General features: G+C 37.8%; 1 protein-coding gene across 3 annotated transcripts in view; it reads left to right on the forward strand.

The window, feature by feature from the left end:
* The window catches only part of KCTD3 (potassium channel tetramerization domain containing 3), a 55,096-nt gene that overhangs the window by 11,734 nt on the left and 18,279 nt on the right, over positions 1 to 25,083 (forward strand). For all 3 annotated transcript variants that reach the window (XM_025421011.3, XM_025421010.3, XM_025421012.3), the window contains exons 6-10: positions 29 to 109; positions 1,071 to 1,211; positions 1,674 to 1,764; positions 6,753 to 6,943; positions 16,680 to 16,795. In XM_025421011.3, the coding sequence (XP_025276796.3) occupies positions 29 to 109; positions 1,071 to 1,211; positions 1,674 to 1,764; positions 6,753 to 6,943; positions 16,680 to 16,795 (620 nt within the window). The remainder of the gene's footprint in view (positions 1 to 28; positions 110 to 1,070; positions 1,212 to 1,673; positions 1,765 to 6,752; positions 6,944 to 16,679; positions 16,796 to 25,083) is intronic.

Here is a 25,083-nt window from a genome sequence, read left to right on the forward strand (position 1 = left end):
TGACAAGTTTGCTTTGAAATGTTTTCAGTAAGAAGGCTTCTCCTGTGTGAAGAATTGGAGCGCTCATCTTGCGGCAGTGTCCTTTTTCATGGTTATTTGCCTCCACCAGGTACTTCTACTTTATTTAGTCTTTAAATTTTTTTTTTAATCAGTAAGCAAGGCACAAGCATACATAGAGGAAAGTCTCTTCCTCGATGATTGAGTTTCTCAGGTCTAAAGATCCCAGAAATGTCGAGAACTTTAACAGAAGTCATACTATCCTGTATGTCAGAGCAGGGATGTGCCAAACTTTTTCTTATCTGTAAAAGGCCAGACAGGCTCACGAGCTAGAACATCTGTGTGGCAACCACTCCATTCTGCCATTTCTGGGGAAGTGAGTAGATGAGACCAGAGCAGCTCTGTTGACATCAACAGCCCTGGCCCATAGTTTGCCAGCCCCTTTGTTCCAGGACTGGTTGTCAGTCGGCTGTCCTTTCTGTAGAACCGCAGGAGCTGTGCAGAGAGATAGGTCAGTGTACAGCAGAGAGGCAGGTGCAGCGCGTCCTCCTTGCCCCTGCCTTGGTCAGCTGAGAGACTTCTGCCTTTGCCTGTGTTAAGGTGGGCTTCTGAGCAAGATTTCCTTCCAAAAAAGATTCACCTGTCAAATAAAAGACACTGGAAGCAAGGGGCAATTTGGCTGTAAAGAAATTTCCATGAGTATGTTGTACCTAACACAAAGCAGCTGTACTATAAACACTGGTGACAGACTGGATGGATTAATGATTAATGGCTTATGTCAGGAACCTAGAGTTAGCTGAAAATGGAATATAATAAAGTAAAACTTATTATTTTTATTTTATTTATTACATATAACATGATAAGTATCAGAAATCTGTTAAAAGAATTTATTTCATTTTCATTTTGTTGTTTTTTATGATAATTAAATCACTTACCATAAATTGCTATATTGGAAGGTGTAGCTTGGCTGTGGTGAAATTCACATTTATATGTTTCTTTGTTATAATGTGAAATTTTGAATTTTTAGTACCTGAAACTTAGAAATAAATGTATCATATGATTTCTTTTTATAGGTATTCCCAGTCGTAAAATAAACAACACAACTAGGTCCTCTGCTGGCTCTAGGAATGGACTAAATTCTACAGAAGGTGAAGCTCGGGGAAATGGAGCCCAGCCTGCTGTCTCTGGAACCGGGGAAGAGACTGTTCGGCTAGGTAAGCAAAGACCCCAGAAACAGACAAAAAAAAAAAAAAAAACCAAAACCAAAAAAACCATATGTTTTTAGTTCTGAGTAATACCAAGTAATTAGTTTTTTAAAATGTAATCTTTGCCTCATCTTTCTTTTTAATATTTATATCTTGAAAAGTCTCCAGTAAGATAATTTTTACTTAAAAAGTATGTGATATCAGTTTGCTCTCAATCTCTAGACTAGGGGTTGGCAAGCTTTTTATATAAAGAAGCAGACAGTAAACATTTTAGGCTCTGTCAGAACTGTTCACCTCTGCCATTGCAGCGTGGAAACGGCCGAGGACAACATGGAAACATATGCGCGTGGCTGTGTTTCAGCAAAACTTTATCCAGATAGGTAGAAGTGATTGGAAACGGCCAATGGGCGGGCCATAGTTTACCAACCCTTGCTTTAGAACCTAAAATACTTCTTTTTCTAAACCCAACAGGATTTCCTGTGGATCCCCGAAAGGTTCTCATAGTAGCTGGCCATCACAACTGGATTGTAGCTGCATATGCCCATTTTGCTGTGTGTTACAGGTACTGTAGAACTAGTAATGGTTTACTTGTGGAGAGGGGGTCGTTTTTAATTATTGTGATTTTGGGACGCCTGGGTGGCTCAATGGTTGAGTGTCTGCCTTTGGCTCAGGGTGTGATCTCATGGTCCCAGGATCGAGTCCTGCGTCGGGTTCCCTGCATGGAGCCTGCTTCTCCCTCTGCCTATATCTCTGCCTCTCTCCCTGTGTCTCTCATGAATAAATAAAATCTTTTTAAAAAATGATTATTGTGATTTTATATTTATGGACTTAAGTGTTGGCTAGTCGTTGTATTTTTTTCCTGCATATTTTGCTCACTTCTGTATCTCTTCACTAGCTTTAGTTTGTTTTTATTTTTGTAACTAAGTTGGTAAGTATTACTGATAGCCTTTGTCTACTTCCCACTTGATATCAACTGTGATATCACTGGAGGTATCTTGAAGTTATTTCTTTTTGCTTATTATTATGTTCAGTTTCTGAATCATTTAACTACTATAATAAATGACTAGGCAGCATTATTAACATGAGCCCTGTTTTTCTGTCTGTAATGATTTCAGTCCTTTGTACTCCGTAGTTGGACATAGTAAGACTCTACACTCCTCATGACTATCAAATAGTTGGGAGTGAGGTAGTGAAGTGGGACAGTTGTGGGCAGAAGTGATACAGTTTAATATCTATATTGTATGAGACTTACACAGAGGTAGTTTTTTTTTTTTTTTAAGGTAGTTTGGTTTTATTAATTCTTGCATGCTCAGAAACTAAAAGAGAATTAGGAAGAGTGTAGACTAGTGATTCTGTTTTTTAAATTGAAGAAGGGATAGGATTCTTATTTCAGAATCACTGTATACAATGATACTGATGATAGAATGGTCATAGTGGTTGTGGGAGTCTAGCCTAGACTGTGATCCCACTTAACTGCTGAAAAATAAAAGAATATATAACAATTTGTCATTACTAAGTTTAGATTTTAAAAATACCCACAATAGACTAAAAATATTTAAAATGTCTTCTAAAGTTTACAGATGACATTTTAAAAGATCCCAGATAGACTTTTCTAATCTGACTTTATGATAGGTTTGCCATATGTGTAAAAAAGCCTTTTGTAACAGTAATCTATGCTTTTTCTCTTTTCTTTTCTCTTTTTTTTTTTTTTTTTTTTTTTAAGATTTTATTTATTTGCTCATAAGAGACAGAGTCAGAGACATAGGGAGAGGGAGAAGCAGGCTCCCTGTGGGGAGCCCGACGTGGGACTCGATCCCAGAATCCCGGGATCACAACCTGAGCCTAAGGCACTGAGTCACCCAGGCATCCCTCTGCTTTATATTTTCACTGTAGTAGGGATTCAGTGCAAACTTCATTTTGAGAGCATTCTGTTTTTTATTTTAATTAGTAAATGCTATGGAAATGACTTTGGATGATTTCTTTGGAGGATGACTTTTATTATTTTTTAAAGATTTTATTTATTCATGAGACACACAGAGAGAGGGGCAGAGACATAGGTATAGGGAGAAACAGGTTCCCCAAGGGGAGCCCAGTGTGGGACTCAATCCAAGGACTCCAGGACCACACCCTAGAGCCTAAGGCAGATGCTCAACCACTGAGCCACCGGGGTATCCTGGGGGATGACTTTTATATATGAAGCAAGACTGATTTGAAAGAAGGAATTTTTTTTTTAGGAAGTGTTTTGAACTAAACTTACGGATCTAAATTGAGGAAACTAAAAAAAAATAATAAATAATGTGAGGAAACTATTCTAGACTTCACCTTTTTATTTGCTTAAATATTACGTACATATTTTTATTGATAAATTGCAGAGGAATTGTGTAATAATTATAATCAGTTTTCCAGGTATAGCTGATGTTATTGCTCAGCAGTGCTAAAGATTGCTGCTTGCCAGACAGAGACATGGAGTTTTGCACAGTTTTACTCACTGGGTGACAAATAGAAGAAGGATGCTGTTACATTTCCCATTCTTTGTGTTTGCTTTTGACCATGACCTTTTGCTTTCTAATATGTATAGTGACAAAAGAAAAAGAATTGAGGACATACTCTATTTCTTCATGTACAGTTAAGTCATTTAACACAGCGGCAATAAAAAGATTGCAAAAGAAATATTCAAATTATTTTAATAGTATAATCTTTTCCACAAGTTGTTTTTCCACAGCTTTTTATATTAATAAATTTAAGACCCTAAGAAATGAAATAGTACATGGAATCCCTGTATGTTCTCAACTAGATTCTCTAATTTTCTACATTCTCAGGCTTTACTTTTATGAAGAGTAGTGGTTTCCTTTTTTTTTTTTTTTAAGGTTTGTTTATTTGAGAGAGACAGCCAGCACGAATGGGAGGGGCAGAAAGAGAGGGAATCTCCAGGAGACTCCGTGCTGAGCACAAAGGCCTGATAGGGGGCTTGACCAGGGCTTGATCTCACAACGCTGAGACCTGGACCTGAGCTGAAATTCAGAGTCCAATAGATGCTCAACCAACTGCACCCCTCAGGTGCTCCAGAGTTGTGTAAATTGCTGCCCTCTTTGATCTTGCATTTCTCTTTAGATCTTTAATCCACGTGGAATTTACTTTTGCTTTATCGTGTGAGATTTAGGAATCTATTTTCTTTTCTTTCAGGTAGGTAGTAGCTAATTATGTTCTGATTATATATCACATAAATTATACTTTTGCATTGAATTTGAACGCCCTCCTTTATTTTTCTTTATGTTTATATGTATACTTGGATCTAATTTTAGACTCTTCTTTTGTTTTTCTGACGTTTAATATATTCCCATAAATTTGAAGTACAGTATTTATGTAGTAAGTTTCAAAATGTCATCAGGCATGATTGTTCCACTATTTTTTTTTGAGATTATAATGTGGAAGATAATCCTATTCTTTGCATAGCTGTCCTGATTTTATAGTGTTGGTCCGGTGAGCAGGAGGAAGAAGATGGAGTGCTTTTCAGAGCTCATTCTGTCTTGTTTTACATATTTTTACTTTTGTATTACTTGTTTGGAAAATCATAAAGTATATATATATATATATATATATATTCAGCTTTGTATTTAATTTTAACTTAAAACAGAAGTATCGCATATCATATTGAATCAAATTTTCTAATGTTATTCTCAAAAACGTTATCTCAAGTCTTGTACTCTTTTTCAGCATCTCTTTATTTCATAGTACCCTAATTTTTACAGAGAAAGATAACGTAGAAGTATGATCTCTGCAAAAGACTATATCACATAACAGTTTTATTGTATTTCTAAATTAATGATCACAAAATCACATTGTTCACCTCATTAAATCAATACAGCATCTCTTTATTGAACAATTAAGAGCTGAGTATATGTCTGCATCCATGTAGCAGCATATTGTCATTCTTAAAGTGCTGGCAATCCCTGCTTTGTGTCCAGTTTGACAGTTCCTAAAAGGATCTATATTTCATATCTCAGTGTTGGTAAATGCTTAGAGTTTATTAAAATGATTATTTCCATTTGTCTGTCATAACACATGTTGCCATCTGGTGGCCGAAGTGGGTAATTGCAGACCATATAATGCTTAGGAAAAATTGTACATTTTCTTTAAAAGTATTGTACATTTTCTATGTATTCCTTTGGAGTTACAGAAGTCATTAGTTCTTGCAATTAGTAAGAAGGCTGAATTGCATATTTTTGTGAATTGTGGCTGTATTTTTAAACAAAAACGAAGCTAAAGTGATTCCAGTTAGGTCTTTAGGTAATTCATCATTTATGAATACTGAATTTGTTTTTTGTGATGAATATGTCAAATAGTATATAAATAAACGGGTACTTATTTTCCTCATGTTGTGTTTATTCTCTTTAGGCAAGGCAAATAAAAGCTTTACAGTTTTGTTTTTGCATATTTGTTTGGTATAACTTTTTTTTTTTTAAATCTTTTTTTTTTTTTTTTATAATTTGTATTTATTTATGATAGTCACAGAGAGAGAGTGAGAGACAGAGGCAGAGACACAGGCAGAGGGAGAAGCAGGCTCCATGCACCGGGAGCCCGATGTGGGATTCGATCCCAGGTCTCCAGGATCGCACCCTGGGCCGAAGGCAGGCGCCAAACCGCTGTGCCACCCAGGGATCCCATGCGCCACCCAGGGATCCCGGTATAACTTTAAAAATAGATACTCAAAGTTTATGTCACTCATTGTTGTGATTGCATTACTCTAAGTTCTGAATGTATGAAGGCTGGCTCTATAAGCATGTATAATACATGTCTGAAAGACTTAAATTCAGATAAGGCAGAAAAAAAAATTATAGGTATATTTATCACAAATGAAATATTAAAGCATTTATATTCACTGAACTGCAAATCTGAACCCTGATAGGTCTTTATTTATGGGGAAAAATAGGCTTATGAAATTTTTTCATTTAGAAAGAAACCTTTTGAAATCTGAGGGTTTCCAAAGCCCTACATTTTACTCATTTGCTTGTCCAAGATACTGGAATGCATAATGGTATGTATACCAGATTACTACTTTGTCTTGGTTTGCTTGGATGGACTATCACCTTGTCACCTGAAATACCAAAAAATAATAGGTTGATTGTAGGTAGTTTCAGTTAGTAACTGAATAACTGGTTAAATCACTGAAAGGAATAATTATCCTAAAATTCTGATTTTTGTTGGCCATTCGTATCCATAGATAATGATTGTAGCACTTTTCTGTGTAGAAAAGTGAAAGAAACAATCTTTTATTTTAAGCTGTTAAAACTTTTTTCAAACTTAAAGGATTTTTCTGAACTTTTCTTTGGAGAAATTCAGAACTCTGATCTCTTTTTAAGTGGTTTATATCTCCTTTGTATGTAAAAATAAGATACCTTAGGAATAATGTTCTGGCTTTGTAGAGGAAATATATTGGCAAAATTTTATATTTAATAAATATAGCTGTGATTAAAATTTTTGGTACATTCCTTTGTATTGTTTGCTTAATTGCTGCTGAGTCTCACATATGTTTCTATTCTTACTTAACAGAATTAAAGAATCTTCAGGATGGCAACAAGTGTTTACAAGCCCATATTTGGATTGGACTATTGAGCGAGTAGCTTTAAATGCAAAAGTAGTTGGAGGTCCGCATGGAGACAAAGACAAAATGGTTGCTGTTGCTTCGGAGAGTAGCATCATCTTATGGAGCGTCCAAGATGGAGGGAGCGGAAGTGAAATTGGTAGGGAAAATCTTTTTATGTTTATGCTGCAGTTTGATCTGGTATATGTAATATTCTGAAGTTTAAGAGGGATTGCCCATCTTTGTAAGAACCAACCCCGCTATTACTTAGCTAGAGCTGCTGCATCATCTTTCCAGGGTTCAGTGACAATAGGACCACTCAATACAAGAGGAAAGATCTGGTAAGAAGGGAAAAAAAAAATGATGTTTTAGGAAAGGGGAAGAATATTTTTCCAATATGCTCTGACTGAAACCTGGCTGCTTTATGAGAATGTGCTTTTCCTGGATCCCAGGTAGTGTTGACTAATTTTTCTCCATTTTCTTATACTATGGGGCCTGAAGGCAGGGTAAATAACTTTCTTGATTTTCCTCATTTGTTGTACTTAGACCAGAAATTTCTCAAACCTTTTAATCTCAGAACTACTTTGTATCCTTAAAATGTTATTCAGGACTATCAAGAGATTTCGCTTGTGTAGATTATACCATTACTTAACATAATGGGGATTAAGACTGAAATCTTTATAAATATTAATCAGTTTAAAAATAACAATAATAAACCCATTGTATGGTAACATTGTATAACATTTTAATGAAAAATAGCTTTGTTTTCCAGAAACGTTTGTGAGAAGAGTGGCATTGGCTTATAGTTTGTAAATCCCTTTACTATTTTATTGAATTCTGATGTCTGTGTTTTTAGTGTGCTGCGTTATGGTTTTTTTGTTTTTGTTTTTTAAAGATTTTATTTACTTAAGAGAAAGGGAGAGTGTGCTCATGCATGAAAGAGCACAAGCAGTGGAGAGGGGTAAGCAGGCTGCCCATCAAGCAGGGAGCCCGACGCGGGGCTTGATCCCAGGACCCTGGGACCATGACCTGAGCTGAAGGCACCAGGCGCCCCGTGGTTGAACTATATGAAGAAAGTTTGGCTTTATGCAGATACGTAGTTAGGAGAAACATTTTTATAGTCTTTTCAGATAACCATGGCTATGCTTTTTTGCAATTGTCCTAAGCATTTGAAATTGTATCAATGAATTTTGCATACTCTGTTAAATTAAAATTCATCCATCTATTTTGTACTTTAAGTGGATCTTTTATCCATGCATGATTTTGTCACATCATGCATTGGTCATTTGGAAAATGTTGGTTTACTGAGTTAGGTAGATCTTTCAAGTGTTGATATCTTTCATTGTACAACATCTCCAAAAAAACCCCAAATCACACTTATTACGTAACTACTGATCACATCCCTAAACTTCTTTGTATTGGGAAACCATCATATTCGCTATGACAGATGAAAGTTTTCCAAAATTCTAATTTTCACTTGAAACCATGAATTTTTATCATTGAAGTAACCAGCTTACTTTGTTCACTGTTGTGGTAAGTCTACCAAATACTCAAATCGGAATTGGAATTGCTAGTCCTCCTTTCAGATAAAAATGGTATTCTGTGAAAAGAACAGCTAGGTTAGCTCTCAGCTCTAGCATGCAAGGAAATACTTTTCCTTGACACAAACATAGTACTTAGTCACACAGAATATTAAGAACGCATAGTAAATTAAGTTTTAGTATTTACTAAATTAAGATTTAGTACAGATTTTTATACTGATTGCTTCATCAAGGCCATTCTGAAGTTAAATTGGCCTTTTTTTTCTTGGGAGCATGTGGCCAAGAGGAATGATTATTGGTACAGTTTGGTGTCCTTCCTTTCATTGGTGCTGAGGTACCCGCTATTCTCATCCACCTTGCATTGCACAGTCAGCACAAACGTCAGTACAGATGCTTAAGGGTAAAGCATGAGATTCATAAAAGTTTTGAACACCATGGGTATTCCGTCTGTGGCCAAACATTCACACCAAAGATCTTTAATGACAGGTTGGTGCTGATGCCAGATTAACAGAAGCAAAATACCAGGTCCAGCTACATCTGTATATTTATCTGTTTGTAGGACAAAAACATCCTGCTGGCAGGTATGTCTGCCAGGTATCTAATTCAGGGACTTACTGTGCAATTGGAAAGTGGCAACATGGTGATTTCTTTTATCTAGCAGGCAGTCAGCATTGTCACGTCTTCAAGGCCTTCTGAGCTTTACAGCAAGTGGGCGCACCTCTCTCGCCAGTGCAATGTCATAACGTACCCTGTAAGGTGCTTCAGTGCCTTTTTCATTCCCAGTTTGAAATTTTATAACAGTGTCTGGCTTTTAAAGACTTTCACATCTTTATTTATATATTTTTTTCCACTGGTGCCCCTGGGTGGCTCAGTCAGATAAAAATGTCTGCCTTCAGCTTGAGTCGTGGTCCCAGGGTCATGGGATCGAGCCCTGTATCAGGCTCCCTGCTCAGCAGGGAGTCTGCTTCTCCCACTCCCGCTCTCCCTGCTTGTGCTATCTCTGTCTCTGTCAAATAAATAAATCTTTAAAAAAATGTCTTGTTTCATAGGTATAAATAAGGCAAGTTATCACCATTTGAAGTTGTTATTTCTAATATTTATTTCCTGTTTTGCTCAGTGTTTCCCAGTCCCCTTTTCATATTACACATATATTTGTCAACACCATTAGACTTCGATGGTGCAGCTGTGGGTTGAACAGGCAAATATTGTAATTTTTTCATTTTTATTTTTTATTTTTTTTTAATTTTTTCATTTTTAAAGCCAAAAATCATCAATAAGTAGATGAAAACTATATTAGAATAAATTTATTTTAGAATAAAGTATTTTATACAGTTTCAGATAAATTTTAAAAATTTATGAGTGTTTCCAGAGCATTTTTAATAGCAATACTGCAAAACAGAACAAAATGTATATTTCTTCGTAAGCTCAAGGAAAGTTTAGATTTTAAAATAACTTATTGAACAATAATCAGCTTACAGAGATTATAGCAGCTAAAACTGAAGATAGCGGATTAAGAACATAGTGGAAGTATTTAGAACAAACTAAGTTAGTCTTGGGGAAATTTACAGTTATATCTTAAAGCTACCAACACGGAGAATTCTAGAAAACATAAGAATAAATAGATAGATTTTGTTAGCTGTCATAATGATGATTCCATGATATCATGTAGTGTCTGGAAAACTCCCCTGTACACTCTTGAGATAATAAGAGCAAAACAGTCCAATAATTCTTTAACATTACATAAAATAGTCTTGACCTCTCCGACTTCTAGACTGAATCTTGGAGACCCACAGAGATTCACATACCACACTTTGAGGATTATTGTTCTAGACCATTTTGCGTCCCTACTCCCCCAGCTTCCCACCCCACTTCCCCAAATTTCAAATCTCATGTCATCTGGCCTTGTGCTTGGGGGATAGTCTTCAGCTTCTTCTGGGTCACTGTCCTTTATTCTTTTGAAGTAATGGGCTCTGGTTCCCAGCTCAAAAATTCTTTAACTCCATGGGGATCTTTACTTATCACTTCCCTTTTTATCAGGTTTCGATTCTGTCATTACATTCACACTAGTGTGAGCCTCAGGTTTTTTTGTACCACTTTCTTCGCTGTGAAAAACCTGGAGAAACCGCAACCCTGGCCAAATCCGCCTTTCCACTTGAATAACAAAATATGACTAGGGAAAAGAAATGCGCTCAGTACTTAGTCTCAGTTCATGACCTCTGCCCTCAAGTGGCCTTTAAAAGCTACCCAGAAGTCCTATTGCATCATCCTTTGTCATTTCTGTCACTCTCCTAAAGGACTATTTCAACTGATTGCCTTTCTTTATTTTTTTATTTTTTTATTTTTTATTTTTTTAAATCTTTTTATTTTTTATTTTTTTTAATTTACGATAGTCACACACACAGAGAGAGAGAGAGAGAGGCAGAGACACAGGCAGAGGGAGAAGCAGGCTCCATGCACCGGGAGCCCGATGTGGGATTCGATCCCAGGTCTCCAGGATCGCGCCCTGGGCCAAAGGCAGGCGCCAAACCGCTGCGCCACCCAGGGATCCCTGATTGCCTTTCTTTAGACTTCATGGTCATTCTCATTGAGAAAATGGAGAAGATCAACATCTGTCCATCTTGGTGTATCTGTGCTCACAATAGGGTACATTTTGGTTACTGTGATCAAGTTGTCTCTACTCTAAGGCCAGCTCCTTATATTTAGTTGAATACCAGATCCTGTTTACTTTCACCTATGCAAGGACATTGTTCCAGTGGCTCTTCTTCTCTCTCTTTCATTGTACTGTGCACTCTGTTGGATCATTTCCACCAGCATACAACCATGCTGAAATTCTGTTAAGAATAGCAATAAAAACTACCCTACAGTCTCTTCCGGTTTTTGCTCCATTTTTCTGTTTTCCTAAAGCAAAAGAAAGGAGTCTGATCTTGGTTCTGTGTCCTCTTCTGTTCTTTTTTGAAGTTGCTCTAATTATTCTTTTGCCCTCACCACTTCATGAAACTGTTCTTGCTAGTATTACCTGTGGTCTGTACTCTGCTAAATCCTATGGTCCTTTCTTGGTCTCATTTTATTAAAACTTTAGAGCTGTCATTTGATACATTTAGTGAGTCATTTTGAAGACTTTTTTCCCTGGGTTTCCAGGAGACTGTATAATCATGATTTGTATCCTCCCTCTTTATTTCTTCTCAGTTCCTTTTAATAGTTCTTCCTCATTTGACTGACTTCAAAATGTTGGAGTATCCTGGAGCTCAGTCCTTGGATTTCATCTTTCCTCTATATTTATTCTGTTGGTGATTTCATATACTCTAATGGCTTTGGATTCTGTGTGCTGATGACTTGCATGTTCATATAGCTAATCTGGTCCCCTGCTCTTAACTTCAGAATTATGTTTCTGTGAGGGGTCCCTATGACCATTTCCAGGTTCCATGATTTACTAGGAAGACTTACAGGATGCAGCAAGAACTACTTAGAGTTAGGATTTATTACAGTGAAAACACACAAAGCAAAGTCAGCCAAAAAGACATGGGGTGAATTCCAGTGGAAACCAGGTATAAGCTTTCAAGAGTTCTCCTGCAGTGGTGTCTCAAAGGACAGGCTTAATATCTCCAGCAATGAATTGTAACAAAGCTGTGTGATGGCTACCAGGGAAGCACATTAGACACCTGGTGCCCAGGTTTATTACTGGAGCCTAGTCACACAGGCCCCCTCTCCCTAGCACATATAAAATGTCCAGATTTCCAAAAGGAAACCAGGCGTTCATCGCTTCTCAGCCTTTTAGCTAAGATCAAGTGTAGGAAACCAGGCATTCAGCATAAATCCCATTGTGGACACAGTTGAGTTTTTTATCACCATGGATTAGGTTTCTTGTCTGGGATTTCCTGAGTGGAATTACATAGTATGTATTCTTTTGTGTCTGGCTTCTTTCATTTAACATAGTGTTTCTGAAATTCATCTATATTGTATGTATCAGTGGTCTGTTCTTTTTATTGCTGAGTAATATTCCATTGAATTAGGATGCCAGAATTTGTCTATACATTTATCTGCTCATGGACATTTAGTTTATTTCCAATTCAGGGGTGTTATGAATTCAAGAAAAAGTCTTTCTCTGGACATGTTTTCTTTTCTGTTTTTGTTTTGTGTATATGTTTTCTCAAGGTAAATAACCTAACAGTGGAATTTTTGGGTCATGTGAAACATGTATGCTTAATGTTATAAGAAACAACCTGGCTTCCAGAGTGGTTGTATTATTTTACATTTCTGCTAGCAGTGTATGGGGTGAGTTATGAAGTGTTTTTTTTTTTTTTTTTTTGAAGTGTTTTAATTATATTTCCCTGTTGATTAATGATATTGAATATCTTTTCATGTGCTTATTGACCATTTGTATTACTTCCTTTGGGAAGTGTCTTAAAGTCATTGTTCTCTTTTTTGAGTTTGTCATCCTATTGATTTATAATAGTTCTCTATCCCAGATTAGAGGTGTGCAACTAGGGATAATAATTATCCCCTAGGGGGCATGTGGAAATGTCTGGAGACAGTTTTGATTGGCACAGCTAAGGGAATTCTCAGTGTATGTGTCTCTCTGTCTTCCTCCCTCCCTCCCTCCCTCCTTCCCTCACCTTCCCTTCTACTCCAGGGCCTATCCCTTTCTCTTCTCCTTTCTTCTTTCTGGAACTAGTTTTCTATTAGACCACGTGATACTGGCCTAGAGATCACTGAAACATTATTTTGTTGTTGTTTTCCATTTCTTTATTTCTCATTCTTTAGATAAATTTTTTGATCTGTCTTTAATTTTCTTCAGCCTATTTTCTTCAATATTCACTCTGTGGTTAAGCCCATGTAGTGAGTTTTTCATTTGAGATATAGGACTCCTAAGCTCTAAAATTAACTCTGGATTCCAGTTTAGTTTGTTTCTCTGCTGAGATTTCTAATCTTTTTACTTATTATGTTCTACTTTTTATTAAATCCAACATATTCATTACAGGTGTTTCATTTTTTTTTTCACTTTAATTCCAATATCTAGATCATCTCATATTTTAATTTTGGGTCACATTTTCTTGCCCTATATGTCTAGGAAGTTTTGATTATATGTTGGACATGTATGTGATACTTTATGTAAGGGACATGGGATGCTGTCTTCCTTTAAAATATATGTTTTATCCTGGCAGGCACTTAAATTACTGCAGGGTCTTCTTGATCCTGCTAGGCTAGTTGTTATGCTTTGTAAGGGAAGGTAGCCTCCCGCTGCTTTATTTTTTGTTTCAGGGCTTGGCGGCTTTTCAAGGGTGTGGTCCTTATTCCAAAGGGCTGTGTTTTGGGAGTCTTCACTGAAGGAATATCTGAGGTGTTCTGCAAGGGTTCTCTACTCCCACTGAGCCCGGATTCCTGGCGTCTGCCCGTGTAACCTTTGTCATCTCCACTCAGTGCTCAGTCCTCTAGCAGCCTCTCTTCTGTTTTGGGGGATTCTTCGATTCTTTCCCTGCCTAGGTGCAGTCCGGCCTCTACCAGTGCATAGGAAACTCCTAGGGGGCATGTGGAAAGTCTGGAGACATTTTGAAGTCTCCTGTGCAATTTCTGTGCCCTCCCCACGCCCACCCTGGTGCAGTTGCCCCCTTCCTTCTAACTTGCTCACCAGTTCTAGCCACCAGGGGCTGTGCACTCTGATCTCAGGCTCTTCATGATTCAGGGAAAGCATCTGTCTGCACTTGAATTTCACCTCTCTGTGGTAGGGCCAGAAAGCCAGGATGAACTCAGGGCTTCTCTTGGCTATTTCTCATCTCTCCGTCTTCTGCTGCCTGTCATCTGGTGTCTGGAAACAGCTGCCTCAGGTGTTTTGGCCAGTATGTTGTCGTTGTGGCCCCATGAGGAATGATCTGATGCCAGTCTTTATTCCATATGACTGGAGTGGAAGTCCTCCCTAGCAACTTTAGAAAAAAAGTCTTATCGTTAAATTTTTAAAATTATGATACACTAGTAATGATACAGAGAAGAAAGTAAGCGGTGGTTTTTTCCCCCTCTTTTTACAGGTAGCCACTGTAACATACCAGCAAGGGAAGGAGATTTTATGCCTTGCTTTATTTTCAAAGGCTAGTGTGGCAGGGAGCTATGTTACAAGATGGTACATAGTAATTTGTTCATGTCCAGTAAAAGAAACCATTTATTATTACAAATGTTCTTCAGAACTTGACAACATCATCCAAAGAGAATTGCTAGGGCCGGTATGTCTGTGATGGAGTTCTTCCAGAGGCTGAACTCCTTTCATTATAACTTGTATAAGGCAGTGCTACTAGATTGCTGCTATAAGCAATATTGTGCTGAAAGGGTCCCGGAAGACAGGAACTTGTCATTACTTAACACTGTGTCTTCCCTGTGGATAGTGGCCAAGATTGTTGAGCCTAAGTAGGAGTGACACTTTAAATTTCTTGAGATCATTCAGAATGTCTTCCTTGATTTTCCAGAACCTCATCCTTCTCTATAAAGTAATGTTGGATGTTAGTTGGTTTTGTTTTTATGTCTACTTTTCCCGTGGGCCATAGTCCTGAATATAGGTGGTTTCAGATGTTCTAAATCATTGTTTGGCCTCAAAATTAAAGCACTTCTTAAAATTGTGTGTGAAATGAGGATTTTTTTACTCTGAAGTGGCAAGTTTATTTCTCAGACAATCTGGTCAAAGAGTTTATTGGCTTTTTGTGTGTCTGTTATATTTTATTTTTGCTGAATTTCTTTTTGATTGGGCTGAGATGGTATATTCATGTGTATAAATACATATTTATATACAAGTTTTAAAATATATATATATATATATATAGAAAATATTCCTAGCAGTACTCACCAATCTTTTTTTTTCTTTTCTTTTTGTCCAGTGTATGTCGTTTTTCCTCTTGCAAGGCACTTGGCTTTTTCAAGATTGTTTAAGCATTTCTTTTCTTTTTCTTTTTTTTTCTTTTCTTTTCTTTTCTTTTTTTTTTTAACTAATCTCTATACCCAGCACAACTCAAATGCACTACCCCCAAGATCAAGAGTCACACTTGGCTGACTGCCAGGCCACCCCTGGTTAAGAATTTTTAAGGTGTTATTTATTGCTGCTCGTTTTGTCTTAGATGTAGTAAAGTTGTGAACAGAAAGAGAAATACCCTGCACTGGTGTAAGAGTAACAGAAATCCGTTATCTTTTCTGGCTTATGCTTTTTAAAAAAATTTTTTTTGGCTTATGTTTTTTTTTTTGGCTTATCTTTTAATACATGCTGCAATTGGAATTAATTGGTTTGTTTCTTCAAAGCCTTATGCATCGTTTTTCTCTTATATATTGTCCAGAAACAACTGTAAAGGCCATAATGCCATACCACGGTGACCCTAGAATTCTCTCCTTTAGATACTCTTGTGTCTTTTGCTCTTAATGTGGTATATTTGCTCCCTACAACCTCCTTCCCCTACATCCTGTCTTCCCTTTTCTCTAATTCCCTGGGCTTGCCCATTCCTGACCCCCATTTGACAGACTGTTTACCTTTAAAAAAAAAAAAAAAAAAAACTCAGTTGGATTTTTTTTCTGAGAAATATCCTTAACCCTGTTTTCTTACCGTCCTTTACTCCTCTGGATGTTGCTTGACCTTGTATATCCTTCAGCTATTGTTGCATTATGTTATAGTTGGTTGTTTGCATTTTTTTGTCTTTTAAACCATAAGTACCTAGTAATATCCTGTCTTTTCATGTTGTTTAATCCCATGGCCTAATATAATGCCTTTTGAATGAATTAAATTGAGATCTGCAAAGCTGGGAAACAAGGAGTTTAAAATAATTTCTGAATAAAGGCCTGAATGTATGTTTTTAGTAAGATTTCTTGCTGCTTTTTTTTTCTTTTCTGTGTGTGTGTGTGTCCAGATTTCTAGAAATGTTCTAGGTAGTTGAGTCTGCCAAGTTTGTGTCTTCAGATCAGTGGTTCCCAGATACTGAGTTCATTATTAGCAAGCTGTAGCTAAATGTCTTATAGATTTTATAAAAATGTAGTGGGTTATCTGATTTAGCAGGCTTGGGATGAATCTTGGGAATCTTTTTATTTTGTTCACTTTAAATCTACCTGGTTATTTTGCTGGTTACCCAAGTGTGGGAACCATAGCTTCAGATAATACAATGTTTTATCAGTGTGAGATTCCTTAGGGCAGATTTTATCTGTGAGGAGTTTTGCAAGCTGCTTAAGAGCTTACTGAGTTTCTTATTTTTGGTCCCCAAAGTGTTTAGTGTGTATAACTTAGGGAAACAAAAACAAGTTTAAATTAGTCACCTTCACAATGTTTTTGATGTGGGTTTTGATTAATTCTAAAGATGGTGACTGTTTAACCTCTTTATTTTTTTCTTACCATTTAAGGAGTGTTCAGCCTTGGCGTTCCTGTAGATGCTCTCTTCTTTATCGGTAACCAGTTGGTGGCTACGAGCCATACGGGGAAAGTGGGAGTGTGGAATGCTGTCACTCAGCACTGGCAGGTTGGTTTTCACTAAAGCCTACTACAGAAATGAAAGTGTTTCTGAAACTCATGCTAATTATGCATTTGCTTTATTTTTGTGAAATTATTAATAGTGTTTGTTGTACGTACTTCTTATTGAGGTGTAATTGACATAGATTAGTTTCAGATGGTAGAGCATAATGATTTGATATTTGTCTGTATTGCAAGATGATCACAATAATTCTAGTTAACATCTTTTACCAGATGCAGTTAGAGAATTTTTTCTTTATTGTAATGAGAATTTTTAAGATTCACTCTCCTAGCAACTTTCAGATATACACTACTAGAGTTGTCAGGCTGTATATTATATCCCCATGACTTATTCTATAAATGGAAGATTTTTGTTTTGTTTTGTTTTTCTTTTTTCCTAAGTAGTCTCCACACCTTACTGTGGGGCTTGAACTTAAGACGCTGAGATCAGGAGTCTCATGCTCTACTGACCGAGTCAACCAGACACTACTTTTGCTTGCTTGTTTGTTTTAAGTTTGTACCTTTTGATTTCCTTCGCCCAGTTGACCCACCCTCCACTCCTGCCTCTGGCAACTACCATTCAGTCTTATTGTATTATTTATCTATTGTTTGGTTTTTATTTTATTTTGTTTGCTTGTTTTTAGGTTCCACATAAATGAGGTCATAGGAATTTGTCTTTCTTTCTCTGTCTGACTTATTTCATAATGCCTGCAAGGTCCATACATATTATTGTAAATGACATGATTTCTTTTTGTGATCGAATAATATTCCATTGTATATATTCTACATGTTTTTTTATTAATTTATTTTTTATTGGTGTTCAATTTGCCAATATATAGAATAACATCCAGTGCTCATCCCATCAAGTGCCCCCTTCAGTGCCTGTCACCCAGTCACCCCCACCCCCCGCCCACCTCCCTTTCTACCACCCCTAGTTCATTTCCCAGAGTTAGGAGTCTCTCATGTTCTGTCTCCCTTTCTGATATTTCCCACTCATTTTTTTTCTCTTTTCCCCTTTATTCCCTTTCACTGTTTTTTATATTCCCTAAATGAATGAGACCATATAATGTTTGTCCTTCTCCGATTGACTTACTTCACTCAGCATAATACCCTCCAGTTCCATCCATGTTGAAGCAATGGTGGGTATTTGTCATTTCTAATGGCTGAGGAATATTCCATTGTATACATAGACCACATCTTCTTTATTCATTCATCTTTCAGTGGACACCGAGGCTCCTTCCACAGTTTGGCTATTGTGGACATTGCTGCTCTAAACATTGGGGTGCAGGTGTCCTGGCGTTTCACTGCATCTGTATCTTTGGGGTAAATCCCCAGTGTGATTGATGGGTCGTAGGGCAGATCTATTTTTAATTAACTCTTTGAGGAACCTCCACATGGTTTTCCAGAGTGGCTGCACCAGTTCACATTCCCACCAACAGTGCAAGAGGGTTCCCCTTTCTCCACATCCTCTCCAACATTTGTTGTTTCCTGCCTTGTTAATTTTCCCCATTCTCACTGGTGTGAGGTGGGATCTCATTGTGGTTTTGATTTGCATTTCCCTGATGGCCAGTGATGCAGAGCATTTTCTCATGTGCTTGTTGGCCATGTGTATGTCTTCTCTGATGAAATTTCTGTTTATGTCTTTTGCCCATTTCATGATTGGATTGTTTGTTTCTTTGCTGTTGAGTTTATTAAGTTCTTTATAGATCTTGGATACTAGCCCTTTATCTGATGTGTCATTTGCCAATATCTTCTCCCATTCTGTAGGTTGTCTTTTAGTTTTGTTGACTGTATCCTTTGCTGTGCAAAAGCTTCTTATCTTGATGAAGTCCCAATAGTTCATTTTTGCTTTTGTTTCTTTTGCCTTCATGGATGTATCTTGCAAGAAGTTACTGTGGCCAAGTTCAAAAAGGGTGTTGCCTGTGTTCTTCTCTAGGATTTTGATGGAATCTTGTCTCACATTTAGATCTTTCATCCATTTTGAGTTTATCTTTGTGTATGGTGCAAGAGAGTGGTCTAGTTTCATTCTTCTGCATGTGGATGTCCAATTTTCCCAGCACCATTTATTGAAGAGACTGTCTTTTTTTCCAGTGGATAGTCTTTCCTCCTTTGTCGCATATTAGTTGACCATAAAGTTGAGGGTCCACTTCTGGATTCTCTTTTCTGTTCCATTGATCTATGTGTCTGTTTTTGTGCCAGTACCACACCGTCTTGATGACCACAGCTTTGTAGTACAACCTGAAATTTGGCATTGTGATGCCCCCAGCTATGGCTTTCTTTTTTAATGTTTCCCTGGCTATTCAGGGCCTTTTCTGATTCCACACAAATCTTAAAATAATTTGTTCTAACTCTCTGAAGAAAGTCCATGGTATTTTGATAGAGATTGCATTAAATGTGTAAATTGCCCTGGGTAACATTGACATTTTCACAAGATTAATTCTTCCAATCCATGAGCATGGAATATTTTTTCATCTCTTTGTGTCTTCCTCGATTTCTTTCAGAAGTGTTCTGTATATTCTACATGTTATTTATCTTTTAATCCATTGATGAGTACCTAAGCTGTTTCCTTATTTTGGCTATTTTAAATAATGCTGCACTGAACATGGGGGTGCATGTATCTTTGTGAGTTAGTGTTTTCGTTTACTTCAGATACATACCCAGAAATGGAATTGCTGGATTATATAGTAATTCTGTTTAAAATCTTTTTTTTTTTTTTTTTTTTAAGATTTTATTTATTCATGAGAGACCCACAGAGGCAGAGACATAGGCAGAGGAGGAAGTAGACTCCATGTGGGGAGCCTGATACAGGACTTGATCCTAGAGCCCTGGAATCACTCCCTGAGCTGAAGGCAGATTATCAACTACTGAGCCACCTATGTGTCCCTGTTTATAATATTTTGAGAAACCTCCTTATTATTTTCCATAGTGGCTATGGAATTTACCTTCTCCAGTGCACGAGAGGCCCCTTTTCTCCATATCCTTGTGAACACTTGTTACTTCTTGTCTTCCTGGTAATAGCTATTTTAACAGGTGTGAGGTGATAACTCATTGTGGTTTTGATTTGCATTTCCCTGGTGATGAGTGGTGTTGAGCATGTTTTTATGCACCTGTTGGCCATCTGTATGTCTTCTTTGGAGAGATGTCTACTTAGATCCTCTGCCCATTTTTTTGTTTCTATTTTTGATTACACAGAATATAGTATGTATTTGTAGTGGTAATTTACTTCTAGGCACAGATTTGGTTATGTTTTCAAGAATTTTAAGTCACTTTGGAAAATTAATAGTTAAACTATGGTGTGACATTTCTTCATTTCTTTGAGATGTTTTAAGTTCTGTACTTTTGCAATAGTAGTCCAGGCAAACTTCATTTTCTGAGTGAAGCGCAGATCTGTGTGAAAGTACTGAGCCTGTTCAGAGAAGATAGCAAGCTAAATGATCTCAAATACTTGAGAGGAACAAGAAGAAGAGAAAAAAAGGGTTAGTACCTGGTTCTGAAGGAGAGAGGAAAAATTAAAGGACTTGAAGTGCAGAGGAACGTGGTGAGATCCATGTTTTAGGAAGCCACACGGGTAACCAATATGAAAGCTGGACTGGAGGTGAAGGGGTTGATGCAGCAAAGAAGCAGAGAGATTTGACTAAAGACAGCGGTGGTAGAGGTGGGAAAGATGAGACTATTTGAAAAACATTTTATAAGCCTTCCTAAAATTAACAAGATTGGTATCTGGTTTGAGTATGGAAAATTAAAGGAGGAGAGACAGATGAGATGTACTTCTAGTTTTAGATTCTTAGTGACAGTCAGGTGGATAAGTAATACATTGAAAGAGAATGTAGGAGGAGAAGCAGATATGGTGGGGGACAGTATGAAGAATAATTTGATTGATTACATATGTTTACTCTGATATTCCTGCGGGTGTCTGAGTGCAGGTGTTCAGTACACATTTGGAAGTACCCCTTGGGAATTTAGGAAGGATAAAAGGGCTAGAAAGAAGTATTTGGAAACTACAACACTTCATGGACAACTGAAAAATAAGAATTGATAAGTTTTTCTGTTAAGAGGATATATGTAGGAAGAAAAGAACTCTGGGAAATGTTAGCATTTAAGGGGACAAGATAGGAAACTAAGAGCCAAAAGGACATATATGAAATGATTGAGAAATGACACTATTCTAGGATATGATTTGTGAATGTACGTTAATTAGGTTTTGGTTGGGAAAAGCCAGATGGTGGGAACTGAGGAATTAAAAGATCAAAGATTAGAGACAGCCAATTCAGAGTTACCTTTTGAAGTGTGGTGGTGAAGGAAAGCAGGGAAACAAAGTGATAGCTTAAGGATCAAGGTTAGATGGTAGAAATATGTTCAGTGCTTTATTTATTATTTTTTTTTCTCTAGAATAGAAAAACCTTGAGCATGCTTATAGTCAGAGAGGGGAGTTGTCAGAGAAAGCACATGAAGAGTGAAAGAATGGAGATGATTTCTGGTCCCATGGAAGTCAGGAGTATATGAGATCTGAAACCATTTAGAGGGGTTTACTTAACAGAGACTAGAGACACTTCTTTCTCTGATGGAAGAGTAAGAAAGGAGTGCCAAAGAACATAAATTCAATGAAAGAGAAAGACAGTGGAAGTATGTATCAAGAATTGCAGAGATGGAAAAAAAAAAAGAATTGCAGAGATGATAAATCGTACATTTGTAGTGGACCCGGGTCATAGAGCTATGTGAGTCTCTCTCCATTAGTCCTCAGGACCAGGAAGGGGGAGCAAGAGGAAAGAGCAATATTGGACTGATCCAGGATCAGAGATGTAATGAGGTGGATATGACACACCAAGGGATGAGAAAACGTGAAGATGCAAAGTAGTGGAGAGTGAGATCAAGAAGTGAGGAAGTGCCAGGTAGAAGGATGCAAGGATGTCAGGGGACTAGAGGTATCTTAAAGCAGATTGATGACTTGTAAGGAATGAGAATTAGTGGAAAGATAGGCAGTTGTGGTCCAAGATTTAATTTAAAGTTTTGGAATTGGGACAGTTCTCAGTGATCATAATGGAGAACTGACTTGAATATGAAAGTATGGGATATAGGACTCGGAGATCTGTGAGGATTATCAGTATGTACGTTAAGGTGCCAGGAGAGTAGTAGAGAGTAAGACAGAAGTAAATCATGATCCAGATGCCAGATCCTTAGCAAAAGTGATGGGTTGATCTGGAAGTTTCAATCTGAGTAAAAAATGGTGGTTGAATGTCATGATGAATTGAGCTTGTGGAGCAGCATTCTTGAGATCTTATGGCCCCTTAGATTCAGGGGTGGTGAGAGAATGAAAGACTTCAGTGAAAGGGATTAGAAACAAAAAATTAGGTTTTATGTTAGATGAGGGATAGAAGTCCTGCTTGTGGGGAAAAAAGTATTAGAGAAGGCCTTCCATATAAGCACAGCAAAAGGTATTATAATGGTTGTTACCATAGATGTGATGGACCAAGGAATGTAGGAAAGGGCTGGTCTCTGTGGATCCAAAGTCTAAGTAGAAGAAAGCTTATCAGAAGGATTCTTCAGCTGGTAATATTTCTGTATTTCTGTAAAGAGTAATGTGAGTTTTAATGATTAATGGAAAGTCTGCTTTTAGATAGGTTATGTGACTAATTATGTCAAGTCTGAACTTTTGGTGGGTGGGGGAAGCTATACTATCTGTAAAACCTCTAAGGTAAATTTGGGTTCCTAAAGGAACATGCTTCTTTATACCTTTTTTTTGTTTTTTTAATTTTTTTATTTATTTATGATAGTCACACAGAAAGAGAGGGAGGCAGAGACATAGGCAGAGGGAGAAGCAGGCTCCATGCACCGGGAGCCCGACGTGGGATTCGATTCGGGGCCTCCAGGATCGCGCCCTGGGCCAAAGGCAGGCGCTAAACCTCTGCGCCACCCAGGGATCCCTTTATTACCTTTTTCTAACCAGTGTTTTCAAAACTACATATAAAAGTTTTCCTATCTTTAGGATCCTGAAGACTGTACTAGCATCCTAAAAGTATCCTTTATTCTTAAGCTTTTAGTTCTTTGTGTAACTTCTTGTTTGGCATACGCATGAACTGAAATGAAAACCCGTATCTTACAAAGTAGGTTTGTTTCTACATTTCAGGAAGACCTTAGGAAAGTTGAGTGTTCGTGCAGCAAACAAGCCTTATATACCAGCTAGATGAATTTCTTTGTAGTGCAGAGCAGAGATAGTATGTTATGAAATCTAAGCATCTGAAACACAGATCTCACTGGACAATTCTGACCCGAGGCTGACTCCTGTGGCGGCTGTGACACTGGTTGAGAGGTTCTGATTTGGCTTTCAGCAACAGTTCTGCCCATGAATAACACACCAAGTACAAAGGACAACTGTTGTATAATCCAGATTGATTTGAAGTATTTAAATCAGATGAATAAGAGAGAAAGAGGGTGAGTGTGTATATGTATGTGTGTTTAAGTTCTACAAGCTGTGAAATATTTATTGGGTACCAGTTCTTATTAGAACAGCTTCAATAAGATTTGGGGGTGGGGCAAAGGGAGAAGGAGAGAATCTTAAGCAGGCCCTACACCCAGTGCAGAGCCCCATGCAGGGTTCCATCATAGAACCTGAGATCAGGACCTGAGCCAAAATCAAGAGGCAGATGCTTAACTGACTAAGCCACCCAGGTGCCCTAGGACAGCTTCAATAAAATTTTATTTTACTGGGCAGCCTGGGTGGCTCAGTGGCTTAGCACCACCTTCAGCCCAGGGCCTGATCCTGGGGACCTGGGATCGAGTCCCACGTCAGGCTCCCTGCATTGGAGCCTGCTTCTCCTTCTGTCTGCGTCTCTGCCTCTCTGTGTGTGTGTGTGTCTCTCATGAATAAATAAAATATTTTTTAAAAATTATTTTACTTAATTTTTTTTAACTTTTAAAAAGATTTTATTTATTTATTTGAGAGAGAGAGTGAGGGACAGAGCACAAGTGGGAACATAGAAAGAGGGAGAAGAAGCGGACTCCCCGCTGAGCAGGGAGCCAGACTTGGGGCTTGATCACAGGCCCCTGAGATCATGACCCGATCTGAAGGCAGACGCTTAACTGACTGAGCCACCCAAGCACCCCTCATTAAGATTTTCGTGAAAGTTTAAAAGTTTATACAAAGATTGTATCTGATTTGAGTAAGAAAAAAGAAACAATATTTTTAAAAAGAGATGTTTCAGGTTTTTGTTCTTTTTTTGTTGTTTAAACTTATAATCTTCAATAAAAGAGGCACTAAGGAAGTTCCCCTTTGGGGCACCTAGGTGGCTCAGGCAGTTAAACTTCTGACTCTTGATTTTTGCTCAGGTTATGATCTCAGGGTCTGAAATCAAGCCCTCATCAGGCTCCCGGCTCAGCAGGGAGTCTGCCCCTGCCCCCCGCACCCCCCATGCCCTTCCCCCTGTTCGTGTTCTCTCTCTTTCTCTAAAATAAATAAATAATCTTTAAAAAATGCCCTTTAATAAGAAGGATATTTATAAATAAATATCAGCAAATAAATTGATAGGCTGGTAAATCTGAATAAGGGATTACTTAATAAGTAATGGATGAAGGGTAAAACATCCTATTAAAAATGATTAGGTAGAGGCTGTGGTTGAAAGACTCTAGGGGCCTTGTGTTGCTTAGGAACATAGATGGATTTTTTTTTTGGGGGGGGACTGATAATTTTGAAATTGTATTCATTTAATTTTGCACATAAGAAATAATGAATATGTGCTACCTTAGCAGAGAAAATCCACTTGCATAGTAGATTTGTGACCACCCTGACTCAGCCAAATACGTGAATCAGTACAGTGTCTCAGATTCCTGATAGGACATTGTTAGGGTAGAGAAGAGGAGGTCGCCGAAGAACTGACTCTCACTTATGCTGGGAGGGAAGAACTGAGTCCTGACTCCTCTGTAACCTTCCTCATCCTCTGCCTTCTCTGTGCTTGTACTGAGGGGTACGCATGAAGGAAAAGTAGGAAGGATTTGGGTCAAGAGTTGCAGAAAAAGAAATAGGAAGGCTCTAATCCCATCTTACCAGAGAACACATGGTAGAAACGTTTGCCCTAGATATGCCATGGGATGCTCCAGGCTGCTGCCCCCTTCATTCCTGGCGAAGGAATCTCATGCCCATATCTGTCCCCATCCTCCTACTCTGAAGATTCTGGTGTAGCAGTTGAAGCTCTTTCTAGAGTGCTAGAACTAAAAAAATGAACTTGGTATAAGAAAACTGGTCATTGGTTTAAAGCAGCCTTCCCTCCATTCTTCAGACATCTTTATCACTGAAAAGCTTTCAGT

This window comes from Canis lupus, chromosome 38 (genome assembly GCF_003254725.2).
Source record: "Canis lupus dingo isolate Sandy chromosome 38, ASM325472v2, whole genome shotgun sequence".
NCBI classification, from domain to species: Eukaryota; Metazoa; Chordata; class Mammalia; order Carnivora; family Canidae; genus Canis; species Canis lupus.